Source organism: Harpia harpyja, chromosome 8, assembly GCF_026419915.1.
Source record: "Harpia harpyja isolate bHarHar1 chromosome 8, bHarHar1 primary haplotype, whole genome shotgun sequence".
Taxonomy (NCBI): domain Eukaryota; kingdom Metazoa; phylum Chordata; class Aves; order Accipitriformes; family Accipitridae; genus Harpia; species Harpia harpyja.
Genome location: NC_068947.1, coordinates 52,341,785 through 52,357,087, shown reverse-complemented (window position 1 = coordinate 52,357,087; position 15,303 = coordinate 52,341,785). Strand labels below are relative to the sequence as shown.

The 15,303-nt window shown below is 50.3% G+C and overlaps 1 protein-coding gene across 3 annotated transcripts; it reads right to left on the bottom strand.

Annotated features, from left to right (window-relative positions):
- Nucleotides 1–2,827: 2,827 nt before the first annotated feature.
- On the bottom strand, nt 2,828–14,497 carry PEX5 (peroxisomal biogenesis factor 5). Of its 3 annotated transcripts, XM_052794980.1 has the most exons (16): nt 14,473–14,497; nt 13,749–13,952; nt 13,183–13,218; nt 12,874–13,006; nt 12,032–12,166; nt 10,810–10,915; nt 9,520–9,610; nt 9,073–9,189; nt 8,596–8,688; nt 8,301–8,420; nt 7,592–7,735; nt 5,362–5,432; nt 4,977–5,192; nt 4,671–4,836; nt 4,318–4,475; nt 2,828–3,949 (listed from the first exon to the last, which is right to left on the bottom strand). In XM_052794980.1, exons 2-16 carry the CDS (start codon nt 13,896–13,898, stop codon nt 3,748–3,750), a joined length of 1,938 nt encoding a protein of 645 aa, XP_052650940.1. In that variant the 5' UTR covers nt 13,899–13,952; nt 14,473–14,497; the 3' UTR covers nt 2,828–3,747. The 3 variants fall into 3 exon arrangements, with proteins under 3 accessions (XP_052650940.1, XP_052650941.1, XP_052650942.1); XM_052794981.1 differs by lacking the exons at nt 8,596–8,688; nt 14,473–14,497 and having other exon boundaries at nt 13,749–14,058; XM_052794982.1 differs by lacking the exons at nt 9,073–9,189; nt 14,473–14,497 and having other exon boundaries at nt 13,749–14,058.
- Nucleotides 14,498–15,303: the final 806 nt, after the last annotated feature.

Below are 15,303 nucleotides of genomic sequence, written 5' to 3'. Positions count from 1 at the left end.
GGAGAAAGAGGCATGGTGTTTGGCGTCAGGGCCCCTCGGCAGGCTAGGGCATGAAGAAAATACTGGCAATAATACGGTAAAAGTAGAAAAGATACAGAAGCATGAGGTACAAAGGTAGGGAAAGGAGAAAAGATACAGAAGCATGAAGTACAGAGGAAGGGAAAGGGCTCCCCCTGAGGAGACATGGACTGTACTAGAACCATATTATTTGCTATGTCTTACAGTATCAGAAGCAGGAGGCCACAAAGGAAGAGGTAGCAGTCTTAAAACAAAAGAAAATACTTTGGATATCTAAACACAGTTCTTCTGTGCATCCACAAGACACTGTAGAGACCAAAAGCACCAGCTGGTCTAAAAATCAACAAGACACAGGCAGAGAATAAATTCACCAAAGGCTATTAAACAAGCATACTGATGCAACTTCTGGGTCAGGCAGTCTTTAAAGCAGCAGATTCCTAGAGAATATGAGAGTACCCACTATATGCTTGCCCTTACACTCTTTCCATGAACACCCACTTCATGTCACCACCCTTAGAGCATTCCTCTAGAGAAGGATTGGCCTGAGCCCTTTCCAGACTGGAAAGACTTCAGTGCGCACAGGCAAACAGGTAGGAGCCTAGGACCCAAAACAAGAGATTGGGGGTTGTAACTCAAGAAAACCCAGGATCGTAATGAGGCTCAGCAGCTCAAGATGAGGAAACTGCAGTGGTAAAGCAGAGTATACAATGGCAGCACACCCACCATCTTGACCAGTATGGAAGCTAACGAGGAGCACTGTGACTAGAGGTATAAGCATCTCAAAGCACAAATTTTCTTTTGCTGGTATCTCCCAGCTGGGCATTGACTAAGGCCAACACCAGGAGGCAAGAGATCCTAAGACTTCTTGGGGCCTTAAGCAGCAAATAAGTAAGACACTGAAGGAAGAAATACAGCAGAAACACAGCAAGAAGCGTGGGTGGAAGACCAGGTACTGAACCATCGCCTTTGACCACAGGCCCAGTGCCCTGTGAAAGATCTAGTTTGTGTCCTGTGATGCCCATGGATTTGGTAAAGAACAAAGAAGGGCCTGCTGGGATCCCTCGCATGCTTCTAGTGGCAATAGGCCCTGCCGCTGTTCTGTAAGTTGGGGAAAGTACAAGAGGAGAAAGTACAGAAAGTGCAAAAATTGCAGAGCACGATCATTTATAAGGCCCTCAGCTACCTGATCTAGCAAGCATTCAAGTCAGACCTGTTGCAAGCAGGGGGTTGTATTAGGGACCTCCACACATCCCTCACTGCCTTACCTTTCCGTGAATCTAAAATACTCAGCACCTACTACCCACCCCTGCCGTACAACAGGGCTTGGCAACGGAAGGTGGATGCGGCTGGAAATGCAAACTAGGATCAAGATACTTACAGAGCCCCAGCGCGAGCCTGGTTCGGAGATGGCCAGAGAGGGTTGCAGAGGGCAGGCAAAAGGTGTGAACTGGAACCAGAATGCAGATACCATCAGCCAGCTGCTGTTCCCTGCACCAACACTCCATTTCCAAAGACAATTCTTAACAGGACAAGGTTAGACATGGCCTGGACAGAGGCAGCTCAGTCTTCACTCAGCCCTGGCAGACTAAACAGGGACTGGTGTCTAGGTGAAGATCTGGCCTCAGCAAAGGTAGCACAGACGCTGCACAATGATTTAAGTTGGGAGGGAGGGAAGAAAGTCAGAACAATTTACAGGGAAAGAGGACAAACGGTGACAGCCCACTCTAGCTACAGGGACAGGAAGGGATGTGTGATAGGGAAGGACACCGAGCAAAAAGTCAAGAGATTAAGCCAAATGGGAAGGGAAATTGAGACAACTTGAGGAAGCCAAGGAGAGGAGCACCTGAGGATGAGAAAAAGGGAAGGCCAAGCAGTGGTAACGGGATTGTGAACAGAGAGGAATGTGGTGCAGCAAAGAGGCAAAGGAAATCAGTGGTGAGAGGGTCAGCAGAGAACTAGGGAAGGGAGAACACCTGGGCAGCAGGTGGGGAACAGCATAGGTACTCATGTTTTCTTTTGCTGGGCAGAGAAGAATCTGACAGAAGGACTGAGATCAGTAAAAACCAAAAGGCACATCTCTGACCAGGAGCAGTGAGCATGAGCAGGATGCAGAAGCAGCATTTCCCTTCCTTTTAGACAGAACAAGCAGCAAATTGTTTTGCATGCATTACAGCAATTTCAGAACAGTGCATGTAGGTTTCAGTGCCACAGGGCTGGATGGGAGACACAGGGGAAGCTAGAGCTCAGAAAACTTACAGCAAGAACTATTCTCTGCACACACTTTCTGCTCCTGATTGTTACAGTAGTGAGAGAAAAACAAGCCTGTGCAGGTAGAGGTATGAAGAAACAGGTGCCTGGTGGAAGAGGAAGGGTAAGTGCTCCCTGCCGAAGCTCCAGGTCTCAACTACTGCAGCAGTCAGGTTCCTCAAAGAGGTGGTAAATGTAACACAACTTCCCTCACTGCAGATGGCAAGAAAATGAAAAAAAAACAAAAAACAAACAAACAAACAAAAAAAAAAACAAAAAAAAACTTCACTGACCCCTAAACCTAGGCAAAAAAAAAGAGAGATCTTTTGGCACAAGGAAGCTCTTCTGCTGGCTCACAGAACTGAAGCCTGAGGCTACAGAAAAATGAGGTCCTTTAAGCTTCATTTGCATATCAGCTATCAATAAAACAAAACCTGGGTCAAAAGAGAAGACAGAAACTGAGAGAGACTCTGATGTATCTTTTGAAAACCAGTGGGCTAATACCCCCAGAGATCTGTACTACCCACTGCATGCAGCTCCAACAGAGGCACAGAGAAAGACATCATTTTGGCAATTTTAATTCTCCCCCCTTTATTATACAAAATACTTTACATTTAAAAAACATTTTCCCCAATAGAATCATATACAGATATTTATAATTAACAAGATTCAGTTACACACAAGATGGGGAACTTCTGCACAAAGGAAAACAATGACAGATGATCAAGTGAAAATTAAGACTTGACCCTTTCCCCACCATATTTTGGGAGTGGAGGTTACATTTTAGTCTTTTATTCCTATCACATTCCCTCAAGCCTGAACTCTGGGATCTCCTCTTACCCTGACAGGGTAAGGGCCTCCACCTGTGTCCCTAGCATAAGTACAATACTCTGCTCTTAAAAGGTACACGAAGAGACACTGAAAAACTAGCATCTGGCTGTACCATAACGTTACCAGTATCGAGAAAAGAGGACTGCTGCCCCCCCATTTCCCTAGCAACCCACATATACACACATGCAAGCACATACATGGGGGAAGCATGCTCAAAACCCAGAATTTTTCACCCTTTCACCAAATGGCAATCCCACCCCACCAAAGCAACCTGCACTCGAGACGCATCCAGCAGGTAGTCTCTGCAGAATGGCTGTCATTAAGTCTCATAGCCAAGCTGGGCATTAATGCAAATGCAGCCTGGCAAGAGGGCTGGGTGTTGCCGTCTTCCCCGCTTTGATCACCTGCCTACCAGCAGAGTGTCAGCCAGTCATGGAGGTGAGAACGTGAACCGCTCAGAGATGCTCAGGCCACAACAGACAGGTAGGGGAAGTTGCACGCTTCAGCGGGAGGTCCTTGAAAAAACAGTTGCCAATGATCTGCCCTACCAGAGCAAAGGTATGTATGAACCCTACGGAACATTTCTCTCTCTAAGGAAGGTCACCGCTGGGCTGGGCCAACCCTGCACTCGCAGGGGAGCCCATCCCAGAGTCACTGCTGGAGGCCAAATGCCTGAAGCAGTGTGGGAAGATCATGGGCATCAGCTGCCCCATACAGGTCACTCTGTCCCAGCATGGAGAGGGCCATGCGGAGGGTGCTCCAGATGTTGTCAGACATTGCACCTTGCTGCCCCCGTGGACCTCGGCTCTTCTGCTGCATGTGCAAAGCCTCTAAGAAGTGCTCCACAGCCTCACTGTCAACATGAGAACACACACGTGCTTACTGGAGAAGATGGTACATCTCATATTCCCTCCCCCATTTGCTTCTAAAGTACTTCCCCTCCAAGAGGGTCTCCTCCTCTCCACCAGATCCTGCCCCGCTCTAGAACCATCAGCGATACCCTCTTCCCTCTTAACAGAAACTGAAGTCCAGATGGCCCCTACTCCAACTGCATCTGCATGACACTTTGTTCTCGGGGCAGTCCACACACTCGCTCTGCTCTCCTATGCCAAGGGAAGGCTGCAGGCAGCATGGCACTGCCCTAGCGACCTATTGCAGTCTCTCCCCCACAAACACATGCACACTGATGGGTCACAGCAGATCTGCCCATCCTATGCTCACCGGTGGGCACCTAAGTTGATGCAACTGATGCCCAAGTTGTAGCGAGAGCGGATGTATCCTGGCTGGAGCTCCAGGGCCCGACGATACGCAGCCACAGCTTCCTCACTCCGATTCCCATTGGCCAGGGTGGCACCGAGCTTGTTCCATAAAAGATGGTCCTGGAGGAGGGGGCAGACAGAAAGGGCTCAGATAAACTGGATCTTTTTAAGCTCCAAGCCAACCCTCCCTTCCCCATGTGTCTGTTTTATTCCTCCACTCCAAAAATGTACCCCTCATACAAGCAGCACCTCCACCCAAACCTTCACCCATAAACCTCCAGGTACTGCCAGCATCCACAGCCTGCCCTTTCTTACATTGGGGCGCACACTGAGTGCGGCACTGAAGCAATCCACAGCCTTCTCGTACTCGCCACTAAGGTTGAAAAGGACACCCAGGCCACACTGAACATCAGGATCCACAGTCGAGGGGTTGCTGCGCACAGCTGCTAAGAACAGCTCTTTCACCTCCATGAACAGCGAGCTGCAAGAGCACAGAAGAAGGATATTGGCATACTGTGGAGAGAGCTGGCTTTGGGTTGCTCCCTCTGCTCCTGCCTGGCCCAGTCCCAACCCTCCAAGAAACCTCTCAGCTGAAGGCTGAAATTTGTAACCCTAACTCACTCAGACAGCAGGGAACCTAGGACACGCTTGGAAGGCCCCAGGATTGTCCCCGAGACACCGTCCTCCGGTTCCTTCTCCAGCAGGTGGGCATAGTCCGGTTTATGGCGTAGCCAGTCCCGCAGGGTCTCACATGCCTGTTTCTGCAAGGACTCGTTGGTGAAGCTGACTGCTAAAGCCATAAGTGCCGTGAGGTTCCCAGGCTGCAGTTCCAAGCACCTGCAGGTCAAAGAAAGAAGAGTGAACACAGTATTCAATCAGTCTGGGAGACACCCAGACACAGGCAGTAACACAATCGAGACAGAGCACACCATGCTAGCCATATGGTCCTTGTGGCACTATGCACTAGACAAGGAGCCACGCTCAGAAGCTCTTCCGCAACACTCACTGTCTGAGGGCACTGATTGCCAAAAGCTCCTGTTCATTCTCTGCTTGGGTGGTTCCCAGATATTGCCAGGCCTGGAGAAGACAAAGATGCACCAAGTCAGACTTCTTCACATCCGGAGAAAAAGATCAGCTGATAAACCACAGACACAGAGATTAAATCCACCATATTATCCCACATATTTTTAGAGTGACACCAAATGGACGCAAGTATACACATTAGCCACAGATATAAGTTTATCTCGAAAGACACAGACTTTATGGCACATAGGTCCTCCAGGCCAATAAAACTGGTGTTACAGCGAGAAGTAGTAGTGAATGTCAACCTGGAGATCTATCATAAAGCAACTGTTGGCAGTTTTACACTTTTAAGTCACAGAATCTCCACTTCTAACTGTGGTCAAACTGCAGAGGAAGGAGGGGAAAAAAACAGATCTCTTATTTCCTAAGAACAAAATGGCATAGCAGTAGTGCTAATAATGAGCCCTCCAAGGCAGGCAGTTGTGTATACTTGTGCAGTGGTCCACTAGCAAGCAATAATCTTGGGGAGTTGACCATCAGACCTGGAAGTAGCAGCACTGTTATTTTACTGAATCTTCAATCATCACGACACCAGTACATGAAAACCACTTCCATCTCCAGGCTGCTGACATAGGTAATAGTTAATTAAGGCACTAAATCCAAAGTACCTCTTCACTTTATGTTGATAACCACAACCCTTGCTCAAAAATGGGCTAGAGATAGTTAGCAGGATGGTCAGCATAAAGTACCCGCTTTTTGAATATAAGTCACAAAATGCAGCGTCCACTGTCTCAAGGAAGGAAACTATTTCATTTAGCAAAGACCCAGACACACTGCACAAGACACCACGAGCAAGAGGCAACCTACTGTCTCAAATCTCTAATGCCTCACCATATAGCTAGCTGCAACTCAGGAAGATCTGACCAGTGATAACTGCGCAGCGTTCTGCAGGCAGAAGAGCTGAGATTCAAGGTAAAGTTGTGATTTGGACCAAAGCAAACATGACATTTCTTTCAGCGCAATTGTTCAAGTCTATTTGATCACTGTACCATTTGTGAAGTCTTGACTTCTGTACTTTCTGCAGAGTCATGGTAGAAGAATTCAGAATGTTTTCAATACAGCTAGCGAGAACCGGCCTAAGATTTCTTCCCCTAAGGTTTCAACTGCCTCTCCATTATGCTCAGCCTGTAGCCCACACTGCCTATGAGAAGAGAGTGCCAATTCTAAAGGAATATTAGCAACACCTTTTGACCACTTTAAAGCTAAAGTAGATCTCCAAAACCTCTGCTTACTTTTCACCTATTACCAGTGCCCGAGAAAGTTAGTTGCCTGTATTCCCAGAAGCCAAGAACCTCTGTTCCGAGACGTCACTCTCATCTAAGCCTCAGGATTAACAAATCGGGTATTTCCAATCATATACAATTAGCAGGGCTTGAATCAGACACACTGGGAATTCAGCATCCGTGGGTCCTTGAGGCAGGCAATCCAGAAACAGACAACATGACTGTATATGCATTCTTCCTCTTCCTCCTGAGAATATCCACATCCTCTGCCTCTGGAGAAAGGCACACACACTATTCCATTTCTCAATCCATCCTGCAGAAATTGAAGTGCTTTATGGAAGTAAGTATTCGCTGAATTAGGAGCTGGAAACTTGTCTTCAGTATAAAAATCATTCTCTGGCCCACAGCTTCAAATGAAGACTGTGAAGACACCCAAGCCATCCCTCAACCCTTTTGGGTTACATCTTCTCCTGGCATCTGGACAGAAAACCTAACCAGGACCCCTAGTCTAACAAGCTGCTCAGAATTCGTCTTTAATACAGATACTGAAAACAGTTATCATCTGCCATAAGCATCTCCAAACTTGCAATGTCAATGAAGACTTCCACAGAAGCAACTTAAGAGACGAGAACTCCTTGTCTTGGCTCCATGCAGTTTCATGTGCTCCAAAGATTTTACACAGCTCTGGGCCAGAGCCTTTGCGCTTTTTGTAACTGACATTAGTCATAAACCTCCTTGCCCACAGCTCTCCTAGGGATTCACATACATCAGCTACATACCCAGAGCCACAGAAAAATGAGATGTTTTTGTACTCCCTGCACAGCTCCCAACAGTGAAGCGAGTTTTCCACACACACCCTGACACCTCACAAGGGAAGGATCCAAGTAGCAGGACACCTGACCAAGGCCTGTTATCTCTGCTCTCACTCACCTCCATATGATCTGGCTTCTGTTGCACTGCAGCCTCAAAGAGCAAGACAGCATTGGGGAGGTCACCTTCCGCCAAGCGCTTCCGCCCCTCTTCAAATGCATCTGGGTGATCTCTCATGGGATTATCTTCCTCAAACTGGTAACCCTAGCAGGGAGGACAGACAGGTGCTAATGCTAGGAGACAGGCTTAGGGAGAAAAGCACTCTCTACAGTACAGCACAGTCTGGTCTTCCTCCATCAGAAACACTCAAACTGCAGACTAGCCAGCACCTCGCCCTCTCTGCCAATTTGTAGCAGATCAGAGAACAACGGCTCTTCTTCCTGCTTGCTCTGTGCTGAAAAATTCCCCCAAACCAGACCTGGAATAAGTTGCAAGAGAGACTAAACATCTGGTGCAGGTACTATCAGCCTGGGGTTGGGGTGAGGGGCAACAACACTTGCACTCATTGCAAAGAATCCCACCATTAACTGGTATTTGGTGTTGGAGAGGAACTAGACGGCATTTGCAAACAAGCACAAGTGAAAACAGTGTTTGTTTAACCCCGAGCTGATCTGGGACGAGGGTGCAAGTGACAGCAAAAGATCAGTGTGAGAAGGAATCCTAGCAGCATTTGGGGTCTGTGGAGCTCACCTGTGAGGCAGACATACTGCCAGTCTCCTCAAGGCAGTCCATCACAGCACTAGGGCTGAGAGACCCTGTTCTCTATTACCTTGTCATATGATGAAGAGCTGAGGTCTTCATAATCAGAGAGCCACGGGTGAGCCTCTGCATCTCTCTTGGCCATCTCCTCCCATTCTGCCTGGAGTTTGTCCCAGAAGTCCACGTCTGACTAAAGGGGGAACAGAACATGACTAGAGTATCTCAACCATAAACTGAGCTCTACAGACACCCCAGAAAACACCCTCGTAAGTGTTTCTAGCCCTCCTGTAGCATGCAAAGGAGAGAGGCAACCCTACCATGGGCTCTCAGTTGGTACCCCAGTCCTCCTCCTCCGTCAGCTTTACCTCCACAGCAGTCTTTGCCTGCTCAAATTCCGTATCAAGAGTTGACACGTTCCCAGGTCGCGCAAATTGATCCACCCAGGCATCGGATGCCCCCTGGGAGTTTGGAAACAGAAACACACCTTTCTTTTTAGAATTTGGCAACCTCGGGGCACATCCCAAAACAGCAGGAGGGTCTGTGATGACCCCTCCTCCCATCAGCAAGAACTGATGGCCTGTAAGGTAGAAAAGAGTTCACTTGGATATCCCCTTTCTCCCAGGTGCTATGGGAGATGAGAAAACTCACACTGCCCATATACCTTCCCAGCTTCTGGCTAGACTCTGCTAAGAAGAGCCCAACAGCCCCTCCCTCGCCTCCCCCAGCCTAGTCATTATTAGAGCATTGCTGAGAGTTGGACTTGCCATTCTCCCTCGCTCCCAGACTGCGCACTGTGGCAAAAACCTCTCCTCCTTCAGAGCACATAGGGCTGGGGCTCCTACCTGCTGCTGTATAAACTCAGCTGCCCATTGCTCTGCCTGATCTTGGTCTCTGTGGGTCACCTGATTAGCTTCGATCGATACCCTCCCATCTCCGATCTGGCGGACAAACTTTAGGAACTGTGGCAGAGAAATGAAACAAGGGTGGAGCTGGGCAGATGCTTTGTCAACAAGCCCTCTGCCCACGCCCCCCTCCTTCACTAAGAGCACTTCTCTCTGCAAAGTGAGCACAAAAGGCCCAAAACAGTGGGGAGGACTTCACCAGAGCCATGTGGTAGAGATGGACGGCATCTGGAGTGGATTGTAGGGTTCAACTTCTAGGAATCAGGGAAGAAATGGAAACATGGGACAGGAGGAGGCTTTATTCCTTTGCTGTCTTCCCCCTTCTCAATTCCCCACACCCCTTATTCACACTAGGTATCTGTCAGCCCCAGTCAGGGAATTTCTTACCTCAGAATTCTTGAGTTTCGGATCATCCACTTTAGAGAGGAAATCACTAACGGTTTTCTTAAGATCATCCTCAGGCTGATATTCCTCATACCTGTGTTCAGAGGCAGTAAAAGGGAAAGAGAGAGTCTGACACCAGGCAACAGTGAACTCTTTCACTAACAATGGTCTACACAGTGGGCCAGACAACTATATTGAGTGATAGCACCCCTCCTCAGAGACTCTGGGGTTCTCCTAAGTGATTCAGTACCTTTATTCATCTGTAAAAATTCAAAATTACTACAAGGTTAACTGTGCAAGTGACTGAACAAACAGCAGCAGAATTAAACAATTACAGTGACAGCACAGTTCTGCAGAACAGTCTGGATTCCTTGTCAAGCTCACATGCTATCAGACATTGCAAGTTTTAGCACTACCGAAAACAAGGTCATATATCTAGGAACAAAGAAAGTAGGTTGTGCTCATGGAAGAAGAACAGTGTCTTGGAAAAGCATCAACTCCGCAGAAGATTGAGGGCTCACAGCAAGCACGTAACTCAATATGTTGTCTGGCTTACAGCAGGATAGGACCAGTTCCAGGTGCTACCACTACATTCAGTCTTGGTGAAGTCTTTGGAACTGGCAGCAATAACTCAGGAATGTCCATATTTGCAGAAAGGTATCAGAAAAGGCAAGTGTCAGGAGGAAGGAGAATCCAAATGCGAAAAATCTCTTTTAGGGAAAGATCTAAGAAGCCCAAATTGCTTGCTTGTGTTTTGCTGCTTTAATTGAAAAACTTGACTGTAGTCAACAGGCACCTATACAGAGAAGATCCATGGTAGTAGACTGTTCTTTAATCTACTGCACAAAAACACATGAAAATAACGTCTGGAAGGCTGGAAGTGGTTTGTCAGATAGGGAGAATAAAGTGATGGAAGTTAACAACTAGTAGAGTCTAGGACTCGAGATCTCTAAATCTAAAAAAGCATCTGTTGTGGAAAAAAAGTTCTGCTTGATTAGGAGTTCCTGAACTCACTCCTGCAATCACTTTAAGGAGCTTTGCATTAGGCATGAGGTTAAGCTAGCCTACATGAACACAGTATCTTCCTGGAACTAGAATATAGAAAAGCTAGGATCTCTTACAAACTTCAGTCTCCAAGCACTGTTTCCTCCTTTCTCTGAAACTGCCTGAGAACATCAGCCTAGGTTAAACAACTCAAAAGCATTCAGGCCACAGCAGATGTCTATCACCTATCCAAACTTCACCCACCCAAGTGCCTAGCAGCAGTAACTAGTCTTGAGAAGACAGACTCACCATTTATCTGCCAAAGACTGGTCTTCCGATTCCCCAAGCCACAGTTTCTCCTCTGACTGCTCTAGGTATTCTTCTGCCCACTTAGCAGGAGACACAGACAGCGGATCTGCATAGGACACGAGGAAGAACGGGGAGAAGAGTAAGATAGGCAGACCATCACTCAGATTAACTTCAGATTTTGCTCTCTCACAGTTAGCTAACATACAGAGGAGACCTCTTCAAAGAAAGATTGTTTACACTTGTTTCTTCTAACTTTGTTTATTCTGATCTAAAAATCAAGCCTTAGGTTCAGACCATGTATTAGTACAGATGCCACTGTGCTGCCAATAACCTTGTGATTTTCTACTTTAATTTCACAACTTATTTGTCTGCTCCATGTGGGATACTATGTAGGTCAGGAAAATTAGCAATGCATTACAAGTCTCTGTCAAAAGCACCGCCTACGAAGCAGTAGGTTTTCATCAGAACTTTCTCAAACACCTTTGTAAATGCTGACTTATATTCCCAGAAGTATAAAGAGTGAAGGTCAAAGAATGGGACTACCTGGCTCTCTACAGTGGCCACTCCTGGAGAAGAGAAGAGCATCTCTTTAAATCTTACTCATAACTTCCAGATTAGGTCATGAACAGTAACAGGACCCTATGCCAGCCCCAGCTCTATCCACAATGCAGGATGGCTTTTCAGATAAACTAATAGCTTGCTTGAAAGGGAAAGCTTAACCGTTGGGCCAGAAACATTCACTTGGCACATTTCCAAGGTGCAACAGCTCTCCACCTCCACGAAACTGACAAAAAGTATTTGGCCAAAGCACACTCCATATTTGCCTTTGTACCAAAGGCAAATTTAGCCTTAAGAGAGGGAATTAAGGAATATGTAAGCTAGAAGCAGTACCAGACCATCTCCAGAATTTGCATCAGTTGAGTCATAATACTTTTGCAAAAGCAGTTTGAATAGCCTGCTTCTCCTAAATTCTCCAAGTAACCTCAGCTAAAAACAAAAGACCCTTACACCTGAATAAAAGCTTCCACACCACATTGTTCACAATTTGGCTAAGCCATCGCAAAGCAGCTTTTTTTCTTTTCCCCCCTGTTAAACCTGCTGCAGTAAACACTGACTGCTGGGCCCAAAGCATTACTCCAATTTCACATTCAGTAACTCTCCACTACACACAGGCATGTGACTGGGCAACATCTTGACAGTAATGCCAAAAGGCACCCTTCACCTGTCACTTCAGCAATGAACTCCTGTGACCAGTCAGCCTCATTGTAATCGGAGGAGACATCACCAGCACTATCCGCTGCAGCCAAGAATTCCTGGGTCCAGTTTTCAGACAGTGCCAGGGCTGCCACACCTGGAGCTACAAGAAGAAAAAAACAGTAGTGAGGACTGGAGGACTCAAAGGCATCATTTAAGTATCCCAGGCTAGCCCTCATCATCTCTGATCTTTCCCTTTCTCTTTGTTAGTATAAAATCACAGAAAGACTCCACTTGGAAGGAATCTCTGGAGGTTGCTAGTGTTCTCACAGCAGGTTAACACTAAAGCTAGAGATTAGGTTGCTCAGGGCATTCATTAGGTAACTTCTGAACTTGTCCAAGGCTGGCAATTCCCCAGACTCCCTAGGCACCTGTTCTAGTACTGAACCATCCTCCAAGGGAAGAAATGTTTCCTTACATCTAGTCGGTTCCCCTGTCCGCAAGTTGTGTCCATTGCCCCTTGTCCTTTTGCTGTGTATTGCTGCGAAGATCCTGGCTGTGGCTGCTGAAAGACAGCAACTAGACACTCCACCCCTCACGCTCCCTGCCCCTTAGACTCCTCTTTCCCAGGCTGAGCAAACCCAGCTCCCTCAGCCTTTCCTCTTCACACCACATAGTCCAGTCCCTGGACACCTTATTGATCTCCACTGGAATTGTTCCAGTACGTCAGTGTACTGGGAAGCCCAAATCTGGAAACAATACTCCAGATACAATCTCACAAGTGCTGAATAGATGGGAACCACCCTGCTAGGAGCTTAACCATAACACCAAGATCTTTCCCAGCTTTCCACCTACTCTAGCTCCCCTCACCTCGCTGAGGGGCCTGTCGGAAGCTCGACTGTTCAATCTCTTGCATCTCAGCCAACAGATCATCCATCTTAAAGGTCTGGGGCGCACGGGAGAGTAGAGGGGCATTCTGCTCTTGCAGGAACTCTCCAACCAGCTGCCAAAGACAGAGATGGATTACACGCATCGCATAGAAGATAAGCAGGCAGAGCCATGGAGCATGACAGAAAGAAATGGGATTGTCAGAAGGGAAGATTAGTATCAGGTAAGGGGAAAAATAGCAAACAGTGCTGATGAGAAAAGCAGCAAGGAGATGCATCAACCTGTTCTTACCTCATCTTCGGTGGCCACCCCCAGCGGTTTGGATACCTACAGGGAATAGTGGGCAATTACCCCAACAGCTTTGACCCCATACCCCCCTCCACGCACCCCCTGTGACCCAATTAGTTTACATCTTCCTTGAGCTTAGGCTGCCAGCATTTTCTTGTGTTAGCTGCCTGCTTACGTGGAAGCTAAAGGAGCGGGGATACCCCGAGCGATACCATCCAACCCCCCTCCCAGCGCTTTCTGGGTTCGGGCCCGTGACGGCAAGGCACACAGCTCGCCGCGGCCACCGCCACCCTCCGAGCGCCCACCAACGCAGCTTCCACAAACGGGCCCTCGCCCCACAACCCCGCAGGACAAATCGGGTGACCCCGGGGCCTCCTTCCCCCAAAATAAAAAAAAAGCAACGCTGCACCTACCCGCACCGACCGTCCCCCCCCGTACCCGCTCACCTCACACACACCCCCCCCCCCCAGCCAGCATCCCCCCCTCCATCCCCTGGCTGACTGACCCAGCGGCGGGCAGGCCCCACACCCAGCCCCAGCTCGGCAAACCGGGCGACCGGCAACACTCACGGCTGCGGCTCCGGGAGCCCCGGGGGGCCAGGCCAGCGGGCCCTGAAGTCCCTCCTGCCGCAAGGCTTTGTCCTGGGTGAAGTGGCCGGCCAGCTTCATGAGGGGGTTGGAGCCCCCGCACTCCGGTTCCACCAGCTCCCTCATGGCCATGGCGCCAGGCAGGGAGGGAGGGAGGGTCGGCGACAAACCCCGCCGGGCCTGCACCTGGCCCCGGGGCGGCACGGACACCGGGGTGAACGCCAGGCGGAGGGACCGGCTACCGGGGACGCCCGGCCCCGTGTCCCGACCCCACTACCACCCGCCAGCCCCCCCCCCGCCTTCCCCAGCCGGGGGTGCGGGGGGGGGGGCCGGCCGCGGAGGCCCCGAGCTCGGAGCGGAGCCCGCACGGGCGGGGACCGGGCTCAGAGCCCCGCCGCCGCGGCGCCAGCTCCCCCGGCCGGGCACGGCTGCCGTGGCCGGGAAGAGCCTCCGCCCCGGGAGGAGCGGGACACCCCCCCCCCCCCCCGGCTCCCTCCGCCCGGCCCCGGTTCCCACCCGCCGCGGGCCCGGGAGAGGACACCCGCTCGCCAGGACGGCAAGGCCGCGGCCTCCCCAAGACGCCCCGCGCCCCCGCCAACCGCCCAAGCGGCGGGACCCCCGCCGGGCCCCGGCCGCGGCCCGGGCCGGCGGGCGGAGGGACCGGGAAGGGGCGGCGCGGCGGGGCTCCCCCCGCCCGGCACCGTACCTGGGGCTGCCGGGGCTCTCGGGGCTCACGGGGCGGGGGGGGCGGGGCCACCCCTTAAAGGGCCAGGCTCCCCGCCAACGCCGCACCGGAGCGCCTTAAAGGGCCAGAGTCCCGGCGGGATGCTACCGCCCGGAGGACGGTCCCGGTCCCGGTCCCCGGTCCCTCCCGCCGCCGGCGACATGCCGATGCAGCTGGAGCTCCGCCCGGGTGGCTTCAGCTCTGCGGGTGCAGCCGGTTGGGGGCCGGCGCTGGCGCGTCCCCGTGTCACCGGGCGGCGTACCCCCCCGCCCCGGTGGCTGCACGGCGGCCGGGCTCGTCCCGCTTTTCTCCCGCAGCTCCTGGTTCCCCAGCCCGGTAGCTCCCGCGCTGGACCAGCACGGGTGGCGGAGAGGACGGGCTTTGCCAGCGCCTGCGGCCCGCAGCTTCGTCCTTCTGCGCGGGTGATTCCAAAGGGAGAGCAAACCGCCTGGAAAACCAGAGCTCATCCGTGTATAGCCTCCGAAAGAGTGGGAAAAGCACAAAGAGGGGGTTGCGTGATGTGTACCGCCTCCTGTGACATTAGGGTGCTAGAAATAAACTGTTTTCAGAATCTAATCCCACCTTCTCCTTTTCAAAAGGAACATGCTGCTCTGCAGGATCCTCTCCAGACTTCCCATCTATCCAAGAACTGATGCCTGGTGCTGTTTTAGGTACTATTCTTTGGCAGCAAGTCTTCTGGAGCACCCTCCTTACAGCTTTCAAATACGTATGACAGCTACAGCCACTTCTGTGCTAGCAAGTAGCACGGATCAACAGGAGCAAATCTTTAAAGTGGTAAGAGTTGGGGCTGGA

Excerpts from the sequence above, each read along its gene's own strand:
- PEX5 (XM_052794980.1), bottom strand. The coding sequence starts at position 13,898 with ATGGCCATGAGGGAGCTGGTGGAACCGGAGTGCGGGGGCTCCAACCCC. Across the intron at positions 9,611-10,809 it reads CAGTCTTTGGCAGATAAATG|GTATGAGGAATATCAGCCTG; the intron begins GTGAGTCTGTCT and ends CTCTGAACACAG. Across the intron at positions 8,689-9,072 it reads CTGAGTTTATACAGCAGCAG|GGGGCATCCGATGCCTGGGT; the intron begins GTAGGAGCCCCA and ends CCAAACTCCCAG.